General features: G+C 37.7%; 4 protein-coding genes across 4 annotated transcripts; 2 read left to right on the top strand and 2 right to left on the bottom strand.

Annotated features, from left to right (window-relative positions):
* The first annotated feature begins 186 nt into the window (after nt 1-186).
* LOC147276838 (uncharacterized) lies at nt 187-3,726 on the top strand. The gene is made up of 3 exons (XM_086255568.1): nt 187-2,456; nt 2,540-2,954; nt 3,037-3,726. The coding sequence occupies exons 1-3, from the start codon at nt 187-189 to the stop codon at nt 3,724-3,726; spliced, it is 3,375 nt and encodes a 1,124-aa protein (XP_086111694.1).
* A 272-nt stretch (nt 3,727-3,998) lies between these two features.
* On the top strand, nt 3,999-5,838 carry LOC147276839 (uncharacterized). The gene is made up of 6 exons (XM_086255569.1): nt 3,999-4,041; nt 4,135-4,367; nt 4,453-4,671; nt 4,750-4,842; nt 4,947-5,048; nt 5,140-5,838. The coding sequence occupies exons 1-6, from the start codon at nt 3,999-4,001 to the stop codon at nt 5,836-5,838; spliced, it is 1,389 nt and encodes a 462-aa protein (XP_086111695.1).
* A 3,667-nt stretch (nt 5,839-9,505) lies between these two features.
* On the bottom strand, nt 9,506-11,983 carry LOC147276840 (Leucine-rich repeat (LRR) family protein). Its single transcript, XM_086255570.1, has one exon. The coding sequence runs from the start codon at nt 11,981-11,983 to the stop codon at nt 9,506-9,508; it is 2,478 nt and encodes an 825-aa protein (XP_086111696.1).
* A 2,346-nt stretch (nt 11,984-14,329) lies between these two features.
* On the bottom strand, nt 14,330-15,829 carry MEE14 (maternal effect embryo arrest 14). The gene is made up of 3 exons (XM_086254431.1): nt 15,500-15,829; nt 15,214-15,287; nt 14,330-15,072 (listed from the first exon to the last, which is right to left on the bottom strand). Exons 1-3 carry the CDS (start codon nt 15,729-15,731, stop codon nt 14,758-14,760), a joined length of 621 nt encoding a protein of 206 aa, XP_086110557.1. The 5' UTR covers nt 15,732-15,829; the 3' UTR covers nt 14,330-14,757.
* Between the last annotated feature and the right edge of the window lie 4,514 nt (nt 15,830-20,343).

The raw sequence follows: 20,343 nt of genomic DNA on the forward strand, positions 1-20,343 counted from the left end.
TTTATTAATTTGTTCTTCTTAATTTATTAATGTGTTCTTCCTAATTTATTGAATGCTTTTTGAATTTAATCTAATAGGTATGGATAGGTACGCCTACATGATAGGGATTGAAAGATTGTAGGCGTTAGAGTCTAGAGTTTTCATCCAAGAGTCGGGTAATATCTTGTGATTATTAGGAGGTAAAGCATGGATAGGAGTTGGTTGACGATACCCCGACAGTTAGAGGCATACGTAAATGGAATCAATTTGTTTTTGGATCAAGCGGTTGCGAATGGTGTTGGGCCAGATAAGTTCAAATGTCCTTGTAAAAAATGTTGCAATCGATATACCTTTGGAAGACAAACTATTGTGGATCATCTTGTTTGGCATGATATGGATAAAGATTATAAAAAAGCTTGGTGGCGTCATCATGGGGAGCCTAATATTGGAGAACCAAATTTAAGGATGATAGAAGATGATGTAAGAGGAGAGATGGATGGTATGCACGATTTTCTTAATGACATATTTGTTCAACCAGTAACGGAAGAAGAGGTCGGGTCGTCGACGCAACCCCCTATTGTGGATGGGCGTCCAGCAGAGGCTGAAAGTTTTTTCAAGTTGCTTGAAGAGGCAGATCAAGAGTTGTATCCTGGTTGTAAAGAGTTTAAGAAATTGGAGGCCGTTGTAAGATTGTACCAGATTAAGTGCTTAGGGAGTTTGCCGGATAGTTTATTCACTACGTTACTAGAATTGGTAAAAAGAATGTTGCCTGATGGAGATTGTTTGCCTGAATCTTGTTATAAGGCAAAAAAACTTATAAATGGGTTGGGTCTCACGTATGAGAAAATTGATGCATGTCCTAATGATTGCATGATATATTGGAAAGAAACCTCAAAATTGATTGCATGTTCGGTGTGTGGCAAATCAAGATATAAAGATAACAAGGAAGATGATACTTCTAGAAATAAAGTCTCAGCTAAGGTTATGTGGTACTTCCCTCTAAAGTCGAGATTGAAGAGGTTTTATATGTCGAAGCATATTGCTGAACATATGAGGTGGCATGCAACTGAATGTCCCAAGGATGGGTTTATGAGGCATCCATCAGATTCTCCGGCATGGAAGCATTTAGATACTCTGTACCCTGAGTTTGCGTCAGAAATTCGAAATGTGCGTTTAGGGCTGGCAAGTGATGGATTTAATCCATTTGGTCATATGAGCAATGCCCATAGCACATGGCCTGTGGTGCTTTCTGTTTACAATTTGCCCCCATGGATGTGTATGAAGCAACCAAATTTATTATTGTCCTTGTTGATTCCAGGACCGAGAAGTCCTGGAAATGACATTGACGTGTATTTACGACCATTAATTGATGAGTTGAATGAGTTGTGGGAGGTTGGCACTGCCACGTATGATGTGTTTTCAAACCAAACTTTTACGATGAAGGCTGCTGTGTTATGGACCATAAGTGATTTTCCGGCTTATGGAATGTTGTCTGGATGGAGTACTAAGGGATATAAAGCATGTCCGCATTGCATGGATGATACTGTATCAGAACATTTGCCTGTGAGTCGTAAGATTTGTTATTTAGGGCATCGAAGATTTTTACCAATTGGGCATAGGTTTCGAAGGGAACAAGCAGCATTTAATGGTCATCGAGAAGATCGTCATGCACCAAGACAGTTGAATGGGTTACAATGTCTTGAACAACTATCTAGTTTGAGGTTCACTTTTGGAAAGTATGACCAAAATGCTCCTGTTGGACAAAGAAGACGAAGGCCTTCAATTTCTAGAAGTAATTACGGTCAGTGGAGAAAGAAAAGCATATTTTTTGAACTTCCCTATTGGAGGCATCTTTTGATCAGACACAATCTCGATGTCATGCATATTGAGAAGAATGTATGTGATAGTGTGGTTGGAACATTGTTGGATATTGCAAAGAGGACAAAGGATGGATTGGCTGCACGTGCAGATCTTGAAGTCTTGAATATAAGACCTAGTCAACACCCTCGCAGAGAAGGAGATAAAACATTTTTGCCTCCGGCAATATTCACATTGAGCAAACAAGAAAAAACCTCATTTTGCAAAGTGTTGTCTACTATTCGAGTTCCTGATGGATATTCAGCAAATTTGTCTCGATGTGTGAATGTGAATGAGAGAAAAATAAATGGGTTGAAAAGTCACGATTGCCATGTTTTAATGCAACAATTACTTCCGCTTGCGATACGTGGTGTGTTACCCAAATCTGTCACTATGGTTTTACTAGAGTTGAGTGCAATCTTTAGACAGTTGTGTAGCAAGAAGGAGACTGAGGAAGCATTCAATCAACTGAACTCTAGAATTGCATTAACCTTATGTCAGATGGAGAAGATTTTCCCTCCTTCATTTTTTGATATCATGGTGCATCTCCCAATTCACTTGGCAAATGAAGCTGCCATTGCAGGACCCGTTCAATATAGATGGATGTATCCCATTGAACGGTAATGGTATTTCCTTATGCTTAATTTGCATTCATTTTAGTTTTGATTCTCTAATTTTTTTTTTGTCATGTTAAATATTGAAGGTATTTGCAAACACTGAAGCGGTATGTGCGAAATAAGAGTCGTCCTGAAGGTTCTATTGCTGAAGGGTATTTGGTTGATGAGGGTTTGTCTTTCTGTTCCATGTACCTTAGAGATGTTGATACTCGTCGTAATCGTAAGGGTCGAAATGCAGATGGTATTGGACGTGGAATATATGGTGGGTTATCAATTTTTGACTCCACAGGTCAATATTTAGGTTCAGGTGAAAATGTGGAGCTTGATCTAAATGATAGGAATCGATGCCACAGATACATTCTTGATAATTGTGATGAAGTAATTCCTTTTAGAAGGCAACATGAGGACTTTTTGAGAGATAAACATCGAAGGGAAAGGTTCACAAGGAGACAAATCATGGAGATAAGCAAGAAGGAATTTCCTGAATGGTTCAAGAAACATGTAAGAATTCAATTACTAAGTTTCTACATCATGTTTGTAATATTAATTTTTACCTAATGTTTCTACATCATCTTTTTCCCAGATTAATGCAAGGTTTTATGCTAATGATCCGTTGATATCCGATGACTTGCATTGGCTTGCTAATCCTCCTCGCACACTTGTGACGAAATACAAAAGCCACGCTATTAATGGTTTTAGATTTCGAATAAAATCAGTGGATGATAAGCACAAGAATCAAAATTGTGGTGTATTTGTACCTGCAAATATTCCGGGTGGTGTTGGACAAGTTGATTGCTATGGTGTTGTCACAGATATGTTTTTGGTTAGATATTGTGGTCCCACCGAGGCAGAAGATATGGGTCGTTGTGTGATGTTGTTTAAGTGTGATTGGGTTGATAGTGGAAGTCCTAGGGGTATGAAGACAGATCAATATGGTTTTACCTTGGTGAACTTCAATCGATTGGGATTTAGGGATGACCCTTTCATACTAGCTTCACAAGCAATGCAAGTATTTTATGTTGCAGATTCGATTGAAAAAGATTGGCATGTAGTGGTCCGAACGCATCCGAGGGATTTTTTTGATGTATTAGAAGATAAAGATACAATTGATGATTATGCCATACCAAATCTAGATGATCGGGTACTTGACAATGAAGATATGCAAACAAGGGTTGGCGTGGAAGAGACACCTTTTGATGAAGCATTACCTTTGCCTACTGAGCTGGTTAATTCAATTGCTGACGATGAGCTTGATGATGATATGGATGTTTAAATTAATTTTTTTATTTTTTTTTTGTGTTGTTTTGTAATTAAGAACTCTTATGTAATACTTTTTTATTAGTGAATTTTTTTTGTGCTGGACTAGGTCCCGTGGTTTTTACCTTTCGAGGGTTTTCCACGTTAAAATATATTTGTGTGTTTATATATTGGTTTCATTGCAATTTAGTTTTATTTAATTAATTAATATTTATGTAGTATGTATTTGATGGTGTATATATATGTATATATATATAATTTATTTAGATGAGTAATAATGAAGAACATATGGACGAGCACCACGATGAGCAGGTTGAGGCTAGTTCAAATGGTAAGCTATAGTTTGTTTATATAAAGTTTTTATTTATTCTATTATTTACAATATTTTTGTCATTTATGTATATTAATTTGGATTAATATGTAGAAATGCCCCAAAGGAGAAGACGTGGTCCTGGAAAGATTAAGTGGGCTGGTAAAGATCATAGGGGGAAAGAGTATTGTGAATTCAGTCCGAGCGGGAAGTGTATTTCCCAGAACAGTATAGAGTTTTCGAAGTTTATATCTTCTGAAGTAAAAGATCCCAATAATGTTCCTCTAGTGCATGATTGGAGATTGGTTGACGAAGAGACAAAGAACACTTTGTGGGACAGAATACGGGTATCAATTTATTTTTTTGAAATAATCTTAAAAGTAAAATACTTGCAAATATTTACTTATAATTTTTTTTTTTTTTTGGATGTAGGGCACTATCACTTTTCGTGATGAGGATTTGGAAAAAATGCCCGTGATTAAGACCATGACCTTGGCAATTGCTGAACATGCTTATAAAGAATATAGAGCATATTTGAAAGAGAAGTACTACACTGGCAGGACAGATCTGCAGCGGTTGAGATGTCCCAATAATGTAGATCCTGTGCAGTGGGCGAAGATGGTGGAACATTGGGATAACCCGAAAACTCAGGTGACACTCTTTAATCAAATATTTAATAATACTAGTATGTGCAATTATGATTAATTTATATTATGTTTGACTTTTTAGGAGATAGCTATGAAAAATAAAGCTAATCGTTCTCAACAAACGATGAGCCATACATCAGGATCGTGGACATTTGAACGTCTTCGTGAAGATTATGTGAGTATAGTTAATTTTTTTCATCATATTGAGATACAATTTTATTTAATTAGAGCACATAAATATGTTCTAAATTATTTTTTTTTTATGATTTAAATTTTTAGAAGAAGAAGCATGGAGTTGAACCCGATCCTGTTACTTTCTTTCGTGTCACCCACACACGCAAAGACAATAGTTGGATTGATGTGCCATCGGAGCAGAGAGGGGTAATTATTTATATATATTTTTTTTTTCCATAATGTGTATTTTATGTTCTTACATTTTACTTACAAATTTATCTAAATATTTGTTTATTAGATGTCCATGGAGAGTTCCGTTGACTCACGAGTTGAGTCTGGAGCGGATGACACTTCTGAACTTCGTACCGAAGTGTATGTTGAGGAGATGGGTCCTGAGAGGAAAAATAGAGTTCGGCTCTATGGACATGGGGTGACACCTGAAATGGTGCCTTATGCTAGGGCTCAATCTAGTACTTCTTCTCGGAGATCATCGAAGACGAGAGAAGCTCTTTTGGAGGCACAGTGCCTTGAATGGCAGAAGAAGCATGAGGCTGTGCAGGCTAAGCAATATGCCCAAGATGAGGCAATTGAGCTGTTAAAGACTCAGCTACAGCAGCAGCAACAACAGATGATGATGATTATGCAGCAACAACAGCCAGTGATGCCGTTTATGCCTCAGACACACCCGCAGAGCTCGCATCAACAACAGCCTTCTAGCCAGAGTCAGCCTCCACATTCTCCCTATGGAATGTTCCCGATGCATCCTATGTACCAGATGCCGTTTATGCCGCAGTCACCTTTGCAGATGCCTATGTATCGGCCAGAGGTACCTTCTCAGCCATCTCCTGGTGGGTCACATCATTCTACGGGTGTTGGATTTTCCGGATTGCTTTCCGGCAATTTAGGTGATGATGAATTTATGAGACAGTTTGGTCCGCAGGGAGGATCAGGGTCACATTCAGCTTCTGGTTCGGGTTCTGCTGCTGGACTTGAGTAGATTACTTTTGTTTGCGTACTTTATCTTATTTTTATTGATGAAACAATATTATTTGACATGTATTGTTAGTTGAAGGATTTTATCTTTATTAGTATATAATTATTATTTGAAATGTTTTATATTAATTATTTCAAATATAATTTTATTTATTTTTTTTTATTTATATTCAATATTCCTGGCGGTTATATCCGCCAGGAAAGAATTTTTCTAATATATTTTATTATCAATGCCGGCGGATATATTATCAATGCCGGCGGATATATTTTTAATGCCGGCGGATATATCCGCCACCAATTAATTAATGCCGGCGGATATATCCGCCACCAATTAATTAATGCCGGCGGATATATCCGCCACCAATTAATCAATGCCGGCGGATATATCCGCCACCAATTAATCAATGCCGGCGGATATATCCGCCAGGAAGAACTGAATGCCTTGTCAGCGTGAAATGATATTCCTGGCGGATTTGGACACTTGTCCGCCAGGAAAAGTGTTTTGCCTGCGGTTTCAATCCTGGCGGAGACCTTATCCGCCACTGTTGTATAATTCTGGCGGATTTAGCTATTTGTCCGCCAGCAAATTATTATTCCTGGCGATTTAGTTCCGCCAGGAATAAGTGATTTTGTAGTAGTGCCAATTAACATATCATCCCTATCAGTGAACATATCATCTACGCCCATTGAAGCCCCCTTCGCAGCTCAATTAAAAATGAAGAGAAACCCTCAGACTCAAAGCCCAGAGGAAATAAGGAACTCAGTCACTCACCATGATGTTCCAAGTTAGAACTGCAGAACCCAGCCGTCGTCACAGCCTCACAGGTCGTCTCGGCGTTGCGTCGTCGCGTCGTCTTCTCGTCGTCGCGTCGTCTTCTCGTCGTCGCGTCGTCGCGTTGTCTTCACTCAAAGCCGAGAGGAGTTACCGAGTGAGGGATGAGATGGAGGGATTGAGAGATCAGAGATGAGATGGATGGAGGGAGGGAGGGATGGATTGGACTGAGATGAGGATTAGAGGGAGGGAAATCGAGATGAGGATTAGAGGGATGGATTGAGACTTGAGAGATCAGAGATGAGATGGAGGGAGGGAGGAATGGATTGGACTGAGATGAGGATTAGAGGGAGGGAAATCGAGATGATCAGATGAGGATTAGAGGGAGGATTAGAGGACTCGCTGGGGACTTGGGGAGTGGGGATTGGGGATTTTTGATTTAGGGATTTTTGATTTAGGGATTGGAGAGTCCGAGAGTGGATTCTTGATTTAGGGATTGAAGACTGGAACAGGAAAATAGGAAATTGATTTGCTGTGAGCAACAGGTCTAAATGTCTAATAGACTAATACAGTAATACTGAGTACTGACTAATAGTCTAATATTGAACGTATTGTCTAGCCCAAGTACTGAGTTTGATTACTGAACGTATTGTCTAGCCCAGTGCCCAGGCCCAATTGAGTCTAATATGTGTATTATGTGAGATCAAATGTACTGACCGTAAGTCATACTCATATATACAGCAACACTTAATTAAAAAAAATTAAATAATTAAATAAAAAATAAATTCGGTACGGTACGGTATTTCTCGGTATTGAAAGTTCCATACCTATACCATACCGATTTAGACTCGGTACGGTACGGTATCGGTACGGTATATAATCGGTATTGTTTTTCGGTATAACGTCGGTATGGTACGGTATGGTACGTATACGGTTTCGGTATTTCGGTTTTAAATGCCCACCCCTATTGAAATTGTGGGAAATTTCAATGCAACCCTTAATACTGTTGGACAGTTTCAGTTCAAATATCGTATACAAATAATATTTATACAAATTTGTTTTGTTTTTCCATTATACATGTGAACAAATTAAAAAATAAATAAACCAACACAAAATACATAAGTACAATTATTTGTAATTACACTCACCCAAATTTTATTCAACAATTTTTTGGTACACGCATTGATTATGTTCAACAATTTCAATCAAACCTGTACCCAAAAAAAAGACACAAGGAGCGCTAGGCCTCGTAAAACATGCCTCTGATCTAATAACCTTGGCCGGTTTTTTTGGCCGGTTTAACATCCTAAAGAAAGGTGGTTTTAACACTAAACAAATTAGGTAGATTATTTTATCAATGAAATATTAATTCAAAGTGGACTAATCAATCATCTATTGTTGGCTCTTATTTTTTTTTTTTTTGAAAAGAGTAAAAGGGCGACATTTTTATAACACATTAGCATATTATGTACTTATTGCATTAATTATCATGCTTACACGTTAATTAACATATTACTATTAGATAATGATGATTTTGCAGGGGAATTTAAAAATAGTATTTATCTTTTGAAACACACATTTAAGTTTGTTAATATATATGTACTTGTCAAATTTTATAAAATGAAATGGGAAGAACGAATATATAGCTATTTAGATATAATCTCAGAAAAGTAATTACATTATTTTTGAATTTTAGAGAACATGGCAACAAGTTTGGCAACATTATATTGAGCCATGGGATATAGGTTTGGTGACCATATAGCTTATTAATGGTCCAAATGTCAATATACACATTTTTATAATAGACAAACCATTTTTTTATATTTAAATAAACTTGATTGACATTATAAACAAGGAAAAAACTTACATATCTCCATGTTGTAGTGATGTGACATATTTTGAAGAGAGAGATAAAGACAAGAGATAAGAGAAAGAGAATGAGAAAAGAGAAAGAGCCGATGAGAGAGAGTGGGAATACCATGTGGTATCACATAGGAGGATAAGTAAGTTTTTCTCTATAAACGAACGGTTCGAACGTTATTTTGAGTGTTTGAATTCCCTTATTACTCAAAATAGTAATAAGTATGTTACTCACCAATAGTGATAATTGTTTTTTCTTTTAGTATTTTTTTCTTCCAACTTGTGTGTATTACTTTATTGTAGAGATATACTAACATTTCCATAAGCGGCATGCAAAATAACCATGTAAGTGACTTTTTTTTTTTTAATCATGGGTTGAAAAAACGTAAAATGGACCGGCTTCTATTAGCTTCTATTAGCTTTGAGCATGTGGCCGATTTATAAATAATGCTATATTTACCACATTCTTATACCATATTTTTATACCATCTTACGTGTCATTATTTTACTGGACAAAGTTTTTCTTTTTCTTTTTAGATTTTTGTTTTTATTTTTTAGTGTCCAATGCATGAATATCATGTAAGTTACCACATAAAATGGTATAAAATTATGGTATATAAATGCATGTGAGATGTCTAGCACTACTGCCAATTTATCTCCCTATCTCCTGATATGTCATTATCAATTACTAACCTTCTAACTTATTCAAAATAATATTTAACTTTATTCATAAAGCACAATATTCCATCATTTTTCTCTCAAATTCTATTTACCCTTTTTTTCTTTTGGCATATCTAACTTTTTCTTGCAATATTAATTTTCTATTCATAACAATAGACCACGACAAGCGTACTAACATGCATGCACGTAAAAATTAGTTTTTTATGCACACCAATACAACTATACAAGAGTGGAAAGAAAGTTCAAATTGCAAGTTAATGTATATTATCTCAAAAGTTGATCAGGTTGCAAAGTGACCTTGTATAAAGTAGTAAATAAAACAATAAATAAGGAAAACAACCTAACTACAAGCTAATACTTAATATCCTGGAAACATTGGCGGTGGTGGTGACGAGTATTGTGCGCCAAAGTTTGGTGGCAAGACTATATCTTCGTGGGTTGGTGGTGGTGGAGACAATACAGGAGGAGGTGGAGAAGGAGATGGAATTGGAGCTGGTGGTGGTGGTGGTGGCGATTGGACTGGCGGTGGTGGTGAGTAGACTGGAGGTGGCGGCGGGGATTGAATCGGTGGTGGGGGAGAGTGGACTGGAGGTGGTGGGGAATGAACTGGTGGTGGCGGGGAGTGAACAGGTGGTGGCGGGGAGTGAATTGGTGGTGGAGGAGAGTGAACAGGTGGTGGAGGGGAATGGACAGGTGGTGGCGGGGAGTGAATTGGTGGTGGAGGAGAGTGAACTGGTGGTGGAGGGGAATGGACAGGTGGTGGCGGGGAGTGAACTGGTGGTGGAGGAGAGTAAACCGGTGGTGGAGGGGGTGATTGCACCGGCTCTGGGGATGGTGTTGGAGGTGGCTTAGCCTTCATTGAAGGTGGCTCAGCCTTCGGTGTTGAAGGTGGCTCAGCCTTCGGTGTTGAAGGTGGCTCAACCTTCGGTGTTGGAGGTGGTTGAGCCTTGGGAGTTGGAGGTGGCTCAAATTTGAGAGTTGGAGGTGGTTCGGCCTTTGATATGGGAGGTGGCTCGACCTTAGGAGTTGGAGATGGCTCGATCTTGGGAGTCGGAGGTGGCTCGGCCTTTGGTGTGGAAGGTGGTTTGGACTTTGGTGTAGGAGGTGGCTCGATCTTGGGTGTTGGAGGTGGCTCGACCTTTGGTGTGGGAGGTGGCTTAACCTTGGGTGTAGGAGGTGGCTCAGCCTTGGGTGTTGAAGGTGGCTCAACCTTGGGTGTAGGAGGTAGCTCGGCCTTGGGTGTTGGAGGTGGCTCAACCTTTGGTGTGGGAGGTGGCTCGGCCTTGGGTGTTGGAGGTGGCTCAGTCTTGGGTGCAGGAGGTGGCTCAACCTTTGGTACGGGTGGTGGCTCGGCCTTGGGTGTTGGAGGTGGTTCGGCCTTTGGCGTAGGAGGTGGCTTGGCATTTGGCGTGGGAGGTGGCTCGGCCTTTGGTGTGGAAGGTGGCTTAGCCTTCGGTGTGGGAGGCGGCTCGGGCTTTGGTGCGGGAGGCGGCTCGGCCTTTGGCGCGAGAGGTGGCTCAGCCTTTGGCGTGGGAGGTGGCTTGGCCTTTGGTGTGGGAGGTGGCTTGGCCTTTGGTGTGGGAGGTGTCTCAACCTTTGGTGTCTCGGGCTTACCTGGTGTCTTTGGTTTACTTGGTGTAGAAGGACCACCACAGTTCTTGCTACAATCCACAGGCTTAGTCACCACAGGAAAGCATGTCTTTGTAAGCTTTTGATTGGGCCTTCCGGGCAAACAATTATATGTGTCATCCAACGAAACCTCTAATTTGGGATTCGGCACACATTTCTGAGCCTCTCCACTGAAGTAGTTGTGACCGAATGTGAAATTGGCCAACTTTGGCAACTTGCAAATCTTCTCAGGCACAAAACCTGTCAACTTATTAAACCCAATATTCAACACATCTATACTCTCCAAACCCGAAAAGGTCTTTGGCAAGGTACCTACGAACCCATTATTGCTCACATCCAGAACCTCCAAATTTTTCAGATTTCCAATCTCAGGAGGGTAGCAACCACTAAGATTGTTGTTCATGAAGATGATCTGTTCCACATTAGGCATGTTCCCAATGCTGTGTGGAATGCAACCACTGAAGCTATTGAACGCAAAAGACACAACAGAAACCGTGGAGTTACCTAATGTGTCTGGGATGGTCGATGTGAATCTGTTGTTATTCAAGAACAAGACATCAAACTCCTTGAGGAACAGTTCCGGAGGCAACTCCCCTTCAAAATCATTGTATCGGAGGTCGAGGAACTTCGCATTCGGCCATTCGAGGACGACTGTAGGAAATTCGCCGACAAAGCGGTTGTTGCTGACATCAAACTCAAACATGAGTTTAAGCCTCTTAAAGCTCTTTGGTATAATGCCACAAAACCTATTTGAATTAAGGTGGATGAGAGCAAGATCAGTCATGAGCCCCATTTCGACTGGAAGATGGCCTGCAATGTCAGCACCGTTGAGATCTAGGCCACCCACAACGCTCAGGCTAGGGCTGTCAAGCGCCGGAGCGCAGAAGACTCCTTTATAACCGCACACATTGGCACCGACCCAATTTTCAGTAAAGTTATACGGATCAGAATAGATGGCCTTTTTCAGCGCCTGAAGACCAACGTAAGCCTTTTTCAGCCTCTCATTAGCAAAGGTGACAACCAAATCAACTTCATATTCAAAGTTTTCAGGAAGGTCATCATTCCTCGGGAGGCTATGAAGCTGGCGACGGGTTATGAGCGAGGCTTCCTCATCGGTTAAGGCAAAAGAGAAGGGAGAGGAAGCACAGAGGAAGAGGACAAGCACAAGGTAGAAACCCAAGGCCTCGGTTCTGTGAGGTTTAGCCATTAATGACCCTCCATAGGTTGGCCAAAGGCTGCTTATAGAGGAGGTATAAGGTAAATATTGTTATATTATTGGGAAGTGGTTGTGCATTGACATGCATTGAATGGCTGTAGAAAAACAGCCTGTTCCTGTTTTAGCACCGGAAAGTATGGAGCTCTTTTCATGCACCCACAAAATTTGGAGGTACCTTTCCATTTTTAGTATGCAAATTTGGATAGATGTTCGATATATATATGCCTCCGTAAAACAAGAATTTAAAAACTGAAAATTGACCTAGTCCTCCTTCAACCAGATTTCATGGTGAATGCTACATTTAGCATGCAAAATTTATTAATTTAATTAATGATTATTCATGCACTGTTTAACGTACTGTTTATGCATCAATATAAATTTCATTCTTTGATCGAGCAGAAAAAATATTATAATTAATGATTATATTATTACCCACTAAGAAGTTCTTCATATATGTAATGCTGATGGTTGTGAGAACTGGGAATAACATTGAATTAATGACATCGATAAGCTTATCAATTCAAGTAAGCAGAAAGTGAAGATGGAATGCTTTTGCTCACAAATTGCTAGTGAATTAAGCCTACTAATTTGCAGTTAATTAAAAGCTAAGAATGGCTGCTTGTATTCTAATTACAAGAGTGTGCAACACCCACACTATATATAATTATTTTTCTGGAGGGAGAGAGTGAGATCAACATGAACTTTAAAGTAACAGCAACCTAACTTGCTGTTAGTTTCTACTAAATGCTGAAATAATCTTGAAAGTAATCACATGCATTGATGCCCCATAATTCATTGGAAAACAAGATCCCTCTAAACTTTATACTATCTAAGAATGAAGATTAAAGCTAAAACATCTACCCAGTCCAGTATTAATATCCTACTTTAATGCCAAAATTAAAATTGAATGATTCGTATCTACTGACTGTCGTATATACGTACTAAGTTACTAACTTATTTTAAACTGGCCGGCTCACTGTCATCAACAATTTTGCACATGAAAGCCACAATTAAGAAGTAGGAATTAACCCATATTAATTAGCATGAAGCAATCGAATGCAAGTGTGTATATATATATATATATATATATATTATTTTTTATTTTTTTTGGTTAAAGAAGTATTTCACAGTTCACATGAACTTGAAGGAAATGCAAGTCAAGAGTAAAGAAAGATATAGACAGTTCTTTCTTTTTCTTTTAAGAAACAGATCACAATTTAGTGTTTCAGAAACACTACCAACTGTAAGAGTGATTCATATACTTTGGACCTTCGCGTTAATCAGTGTGATTACAAATTCATATGTCCCAAAATTCCTACAAAGTGAAAAAACAAAAAAAACAAAAAATCTTAATTGAACAGATTAGAAAAACAAAAACTAATAATTAACCAAGTAATTTTGCATGTTAAAATACAAGACTTTTAATTTAATTAATAATTATTTATTTGATACCAACACTGTTTAAGTGTTCTTTTTATTCAAGGCTTTGATTCGAATATTTTCATATTGAGGAGAGAATAATATTAATGGGTGCACTGCTTAAGTGTTTATGCGTCAGATTCTCTTCCTTCATATCTATTTGCCACTTAGCAGTAGCATAAATCTCTTTCTTTTTTCTTTGTTACAACATAAATCTCATTATTTGGGGAAAAAACTTATGATTATTATTATACATTAACCACTCAAAAGTTCCTCGAGACGTTTTCAATTTATACCCATAGTATATGTCATACTGCTAGTACTGCTAGACCCGACTCTCTTGCCGCCGGATTTTGCAAACTCAATGTGATCCATAGAGCTGCAATTCTGTGAGTCATAATAGAACAATCACTTGAACTTTACAACAATCATGAACACCAATCAACACATACAACTTATTTTCAACAATATCTCAAATCAAACTAGATTTTATTTTTGGGTAACTCTCAGAAATTTTCATTGCACCAGAGAGAAACTGTGCAGGCCACAATAATCAATTCGAACCAAGTCACTCTACCAATCAATAACTATTTACAAACAAAATTACGAAATCAATTTGCATTTACACCCCAGATGATTATCAGTCCTCTGAATTTCATTTGATTTAATAATATAAACCAATTAATTAACATGATCATATATGGGCTATTAATTGCAGATAAAAGCTAACAATGTCTGCTTGTATGATCTACAAGAGTACTATATATGCAAACCACACTCATATATCAATAACAAAATGTTTTTCTAGTGGGTAGTGGATCAGATGTTAAGAATTAAGCATAAATTTTTTTTGCTTGGCAAGAAAAAGGAAAAATATTGTTAGCCTTATTTCCTTTGGCCCAATTTGCAGTATCCAAATTCCAAATAATGACTCATTTTTACAATATAAACAGTTCTTGGCACTTCTCTGAAAGTTCCATCTTTCCCAAAGAAAATACAGATAAGTTGACAATTTAGTTTGGAAACTTGAACATACTTGAAGGAAACTCTTAGCTTGCAAAATTAGTTCATTGAACTTCATGGGAAATCATACAGTGAAGTCCTCTAATCAAAAAACAATCCCACATCTATATACACCAGTTAGAACACCACATTCCTAAACCAGTAAACTCCTAAATGCATATATACACACACATGGCAGTGATGGCATGTGTGCCCTACAGAGCAGGCACTAAGGGTAGGCGAATGAGGCAATCGTCGCCGAAATTTTATAGATTCTTTATATACTTATGCAAAAGGGTCATGAGTTCGCCTCGAGCCTCCAAAATACCGACCCTAGTGCCCTATCAATCTGTTTCATGGTCGGGGGCAGGGGAATACCAAGCAGGGTGAGTGCCCTTGATTCTAAGGAGCCTGGTGAAGGGTGAGTCCGGCATTCTCGCTCCTTCTTCCTCCGCCAGCTCCTCCGCTGATTTCGGCAATCCGTCCGGTATGGGACAGAGTCTCTCCTTTTCTTTCGCCGCATCTGACGGCTTAGCTGAGTTTGATCCGTTCTTCTTCCCCTTATGAATTGCTGCTACGCCGTGTAAGCATCCCACCAATGACTTCACGCCGCCTGCTTGCAGAATCAGCTTCTCTACGTCTTGTTTTGGTGTCTCCTTCTGCACCCAACAGCAATCGCATTATCAGTTTTGGCGTTTTGCATTGTATCTTTTTTGGGTCAAGAACAAGATTCAAAATTTGTGATTTTATCAGCAACCAAACGGTTTATATAACAGGAAAGAAAGTTTGGCAACTCATACCTCAAGATCTTTGAGCTCAAAATACGCTCTCCAGCAGCTATAAGACTCGTCTCCTTCGAGCGTCGAACAGTACTCTGAACCAAAATCACAGTAATGGAAATAAATGAATACAAATTTCACAGATTGACCGTAACACCCAATAGAACAAAGAAATAAACTCCCAAAATTAAAGATTCATACGGGTTAATCACAAAAATCAAGATCCAACCCACCAAAACTAGATCATGCATTCAAAAAGCCAGTACACAAAACCGAGAGAAATTTAATTTACGAGATGGGTACGTACCAGAGAGCTCGTTCTCGCACTTTTCGATCAAGGGAGGGTCTCTAATGGAGCGTTCGAGCCTGGACCGGCTAAAAGGCTCGAGCTTCGGAATGTAAGCGTGGGTTCTCAAAGAGCAACGAACAGAGGAAGAGAACTTCGCCTGTGTTGATGGATAAGAAGCATCTCTGTTGGGTTCGAATTGCAGAGGAGAAGAAGAACAAGGACAAGAACGAAGCATGACTGACTTTATCATCGTTTCCAAACACACCCCAAATAAAAATGCTTTCTTTCTCTCTTGGATTTGGGTTCTGGTTTTTTTGGTTGCAGATTTTGGTTAGTGTTGTTCTGATTGGGATACAATCTTTTAGTCTTTTATACGAAAACGCGAGTGGATAAGGATCAAGGATTAAGATACTATTTTCGCGTTTTTTTTAAGATATTTGAGAGGTGGTAATTGTACAGGGCTGTGATGGGAAACGATAATTGAGGAATCATGGCCGTTGATTAATTGAGATGATCTGACGTGGAGGGGAGTGGGGGCATTGGGTGTGGTCCGTGGTTTTGGTGACTTTTTGGTGGAAAGTGTCAATGTGGGACCGGAAGTGGGGGTCGTGGAATTGGGATACGTGCGGCGTCGTTTTGAGGATCAGTTAAGCAAAACGCGGCGGTGTGAGTGAAAATCCGTGGGCGGGAAGGGACAGTGACACGTGGCGAACAGCGCGCCTACTTTCCTTTTTTGCCCCCGAAGAGATATTTGTAGTGGCAATATGCAGATTACAGCCAAATACTCTGTCAACTAGCAGTCTAGCATAGTCATGACACTTTTGCTTCGACGGTTTCGTCGATCATCTTCTATGGGAGACAAGTCAAACTATTACCTCTTATCTTGTTGGCAAGAACTTTTTAGTGATTCTAACAAAAATAAAAAATAAAAATAATATATAGTGATAATATTTGTTGGGTAATTTTTAGGGTTTAAGATTTAAATATTAATAATTATAAATGTGTTATAATTTAAGTTGATTATAATATTACCTACGTTAACTTGACATATAGTGTTGCGGTCACTGATGGGCCTAAACTAGTTTGGGCAATTAGTTAGTATTTCCGTTTTTAAGGCCAAAATTTAAAATAAAGGCCTTAAGCCCAAAATATACTCTTTTTTTTTTTTTTTTGGCCAAAAGCCCAAAATATACTTAAATGGCCATAAATGATTTAATTCGTTAATCGATCATTTAATATAACTGTTTTGGCAGTTAAAAAACCTGTCTGGACAGTTATCTTGAGGATATTCCGCCCACCATTCCAAGAGGTAACTTCTCCAATCTAAGGGTATAAACCTTGGAAAATGGAAGGAGGACGGGGACGTCATTTTCACCGATGAACTCAGTAAGATATTTGATTGATTAGAATAATGACTGACTTAGGCATTAGAGACCCTTGGAGGAGTAAACTCCCCTTAGGTTGTTAGGACTCAATTGTTACATTTTACATGACAGAATAACTAAGAAGGAATTAAATTCAAATGATCATCAAGAATTTTTCTTACCTTCGATATTTTGAGCCTCATCAGTCACATATAATAATTTTTTGTCATCCATCCTTTAATTAATTGGATACAAATTCTTATCATAAACTTTGAAGGTATATATAATTATTTTAATAATTAGGTTAAAACACACAATTATTTTTCAAATAAAAGTTTATGTATAAATTAAAATGATTTTGAAACAATTAGGAATTATGAGTCAATACTTAAAGATTTTGTGTTTTGGATGATTAATTCAACTATCTCTTTTTTTTTTTCAATTGTTATTTAAGCTACCACATAAGATTACCAAAAAGGAAAAAATGTCCAAAATTAATCTAACATGTACTATGTATGAATTGTGTATTAAATAAAAAGCATGTGGATGTTAAGTTTGGATGAACAATGGTGTAACAAGAATGCAATGATCCGACGCCATATAAATTATATGTGAGTAATTAAGCAATAGTTCTGGGACTTTCTGATATAATGTTCATTAGAGAGTAAAAAGAAGAAGAGAAAATGTACTAATTAATGTGCCTGTATCATTCAACTGTTTTAATTTTATTGCAAGGACTGTTTACATTTGATATACATCTATTGTTTTTAAGATATTGGAGGAAATTACAAATTTGTTTAGATGTTAGAAGAAAAATAAGCAAACCTGATCAACAAACTATAATATTTAGTCAGTGCAATAGAGATCGATCACTCTTATTAAGTGGCCTAAAAAAATTTCAATCAAGTCATAAGTCGACCCCACCAACCTTAAATAATGTGGGTTGTGGGTTTGAGTTATGTTTGAGTAAGAATAATCTTAAGATTAGGGGATATGAGGCAAGTCACGAAGATGCTCAACCTTCATATACATTTATTTGAGTCTAACATATAATACAAGTATGTAAGGATCTATAAACCACGGAGGCTTTCAATATTTAAGAGCCCGAACCGTTAACCTACTTTGCCGTTATGATTACCCATATCTGTTTGGGTGATTTTGTATGCTAAATATTTGAATATGTTTTAAATATATGTTGAAGTACTTTATGTGTTGTAGCTTTGTAGGATTTCATTTGAGAGAGATGTGGGTGTTGCTATTAGTTAATAATGGGTGTTGTTATTTGTTAAGGATGAGTTAAATGCAATTAGATGAAGGAAATCAATTCGGGCATACAGTGTTTGATACACTGCATGCACCCTTTCTATGTACACATTCTCAATAAAGCCACCCCTTATTGACTAAGACAAATTTCTTGATGAAAATTAAGACATTGGATATGAAAGAATTTTTTTTAAAAAAAAAAGTTTAGTAATTCCTTTTTTCTTATCGGGTAGTGCTAGAGTGCCATAATGTTTTGTGCCTTATGGTGCCCTAATAATATGGTACTACCACATTAAATTATGGCACAAAAATCTTGTGCCCTAGTAAGGCACAAAATGTTTTCCCCTTTTTAGTAGTGTGTCAAATGAATTTAAAAAATAAAATGTGACACATGTATAATTTATAGGGCATACACATAATTAAACCAAAAATGATATAAGAAATAAACAACCAGTGCATCAACACTCTCCCGCATCAAGGACCCCAACAAATCAAACGCTTTCTTCTTTCTCCTCAACTTTATCTTTCTCAGCCAAGTATTTCCAGGGGTGGGAGGCGGTGGCTCCTATGATCCTCATAGGCCCATTGCTCCTACCCCACCTCTCATTTCTCATTTTCTTCTTTGTTTGTTGTTTTGGCTTGTACTAAGGGATACTTTTTCTCCCTCTTTGTGAGAGCTTTTTTATCTCTCCATACGAGAGTTTTTTTCTTCTCAATAAAGTAGAGCTTTTTCGATTGCTCTGGTTTGGTTTGTCTGTGGCATTATGTGCGTTATCCTGCTTTAACAGCGCTTAGTTGTTTTCTAAAAATTTTTCTTTTAGTTTGTCTCTGGTTATCGTCATAAGGTGTAGGGATGTCACTATGCTCACCGACATCAGTCCTGTCAGTTACTATTGCCCGATCCCCTACCTTGATTTATTGTCATACTCGATTTAGAGATGTTGGTAGGATTGTGGATCTAAACGCGATTAGTTTGCTAATTTCTACAGTGCCTCGCTTATTATGTTTGGTAGCTGTACAGTCTGCTCGATGCCGACATTACGAAATTGAGCTATTATTTCGTTGTAAGCGTTTAGCTTGGTGGCCCTATTGCTGTAGGATTTCTTGCCATAACTTTATATTTTTAATACGTTTTGACTGTTTTAGTGTAATGTTATTGCTTATAAAAAAAAAAGGACTCCAACAAATAAAAAAAAGAAAAAGAAAAAAACACTCCTTTTGAATTAAAATGTGTTTGAAGTTTGTATTAGAGATTTTTGGCAAATTTACCTAAAATGTAAGAAGTTCAAGATGATTGCTTTGGACTCCCCTAGGGAGTAATAAACCATTAATTTTATAAAAGAGACATTAGAGACTTGCGCGAAAAACAAAGCATAACCATTGACAAACAAACAAAAATTATAAGCCATAATGCTTTGAGACAGCTCACTTTTCTTAGTGGTGGTGATTAACAGAAGTACAGAACAATGATGTCATGAGTAATGTTCGCACATGGGCAATTTATGATGCTTAATGCCTATAATCATTTATAAGCGAGAAAACAATTTACAAATAATCAGTGGTTAAGCTCAAATCAAATGCATCTCGCCTGCAAGACATAGAGTTTCAGTGGTATTTGACCTTATATTGTAGTAATGAGGCTGCCCACACTTGATTAATTAGTCTAAATTTTTGATAGCATCTATAAAATGTTTTTACTTAAATTAGAGGGAATCGAACTTTAAATTTAATATAATCCTAATTTTTACTCCACCTAATCAAAATGAGAAATAATTTTTTCACCTCTTGAAACAACCGAAAGATAACTATAAAACTTTTTTGATATTCTTTTTTTGGCGTAATTATGTTTAATCTCTCAATTATGTTTGATATCTCATTTTGTCTTTTAAAACAAATTTAGACTCACTTTACTCCCTAGTATATCCTTTATATTTTTAATTATCCACTTTTATCAAATTTGTCATCTTTCTCATTAGCCACTTAAGCCTTTTTTTTTTAATTTTTTTTTAGTAAGTGTCGATATTCTACTCCAAATTTCGATATATCTTTCTGAATATCGATATATTCTGATCCGTAATTGTGCATCAAGCCAAAAAGCCAATGCTTGAATTATTATGGCAATAAGTCAATAACGTGGAGAGCACAGCTGAGCTGAACAAAGAAATCCCAAACACTACATACACGCGGGTAACAGTAACAACTAACGAGTAACGACCAACAGCGTTCTTTATCTTA

This window comes from Dryas octopetala, chromosome 8, assembly GCF_963921425.1.
Source record: "Dryas octopetala chromosome 8, drDryOcto1.1, whole genome shotgun sequence".
In the NCBI taxonomy this organism is placed as follows: Eukaryota; Viridiplantae; Streptophyta; class Magnoliopsida; order Rosales; family Rosaceae; genus Dryas; species Dryas octopetala.

Excerpts from the sequence above, each read along its gene's own strand:
- LOC147276838 (XM_086255568.1), top strand. The coding sequence starts at position 187 with ATGGATAGGAGTTGGTTGACGATACCCCGACAGTTAGAGGCATACGTA. Across the intron at positions 2,457-2,539 it reads TGGATGTATCCCATTGAACG|GTATTTGCAAACACTGAAGC; the intron begins GTAATGGTATTT and ends TAAATATTGAAG. Across the intron at positions 2,955-3,036 it reads CTGAATGGTTCAAGAAACAT|ATTAATGCAAGGTTTTATGC; the intron begins GTAAGAATTCAA and ends TCTTTTTCCCAG.
- LOC147276839 (XM_086255569.1), top strand. The coding sequence starts at position 3,999 with ATGGACGAGCACCACGATGAGCAGGTTGAGGCTAGTTCAAATG. Across the intron at positions 4,368-4,452 it reads CTTTGTGGGACAGAATACGG|GGCACTATCACTTTTCGTGA; the intron begins GTATCAATTTAT and ends TTTTGGATGTAG. Across the intron at positions 4,843-4,946 it reads AACGTCTTCGTGAAGATTAT|AAGAAGAAGCATGGAGTTGA; the intron begins GTGAGTATAGTT and ends TTAAATTTTTAG.
- LOC147276840 (XM_086255570.1), bottom strand. The coding sequence starts at position 11,983 with ATGGCTAAACCTCACAGAACCGAGGCCTTGGGTTTCTACCTTGTGCTT.
- MEE14 (XM_086254431.1), bottom strand. The coding sequence starts at position 15,731 with ATGATAAAGTCAGTCATGCTTCGTTCTTGTCCTTGTTCTTCTTCTCCT. Across the intron at positions 15,288-15,499 it reads GTGCGAGAACGAGCTCTCTG|AGTACTGTTCGACGCTCGAA; the intron begins GTACGTACCCAT and ends ATTTTGGTTCAG. Across the intron at positions 15,073-15,213 it reads TTGAGCTCAAAGATCTTGAG|AAGGAGACACCAAAACAAGA; the intron begins GTATGAGTTGCC and ends TGTTGGGTGCAG.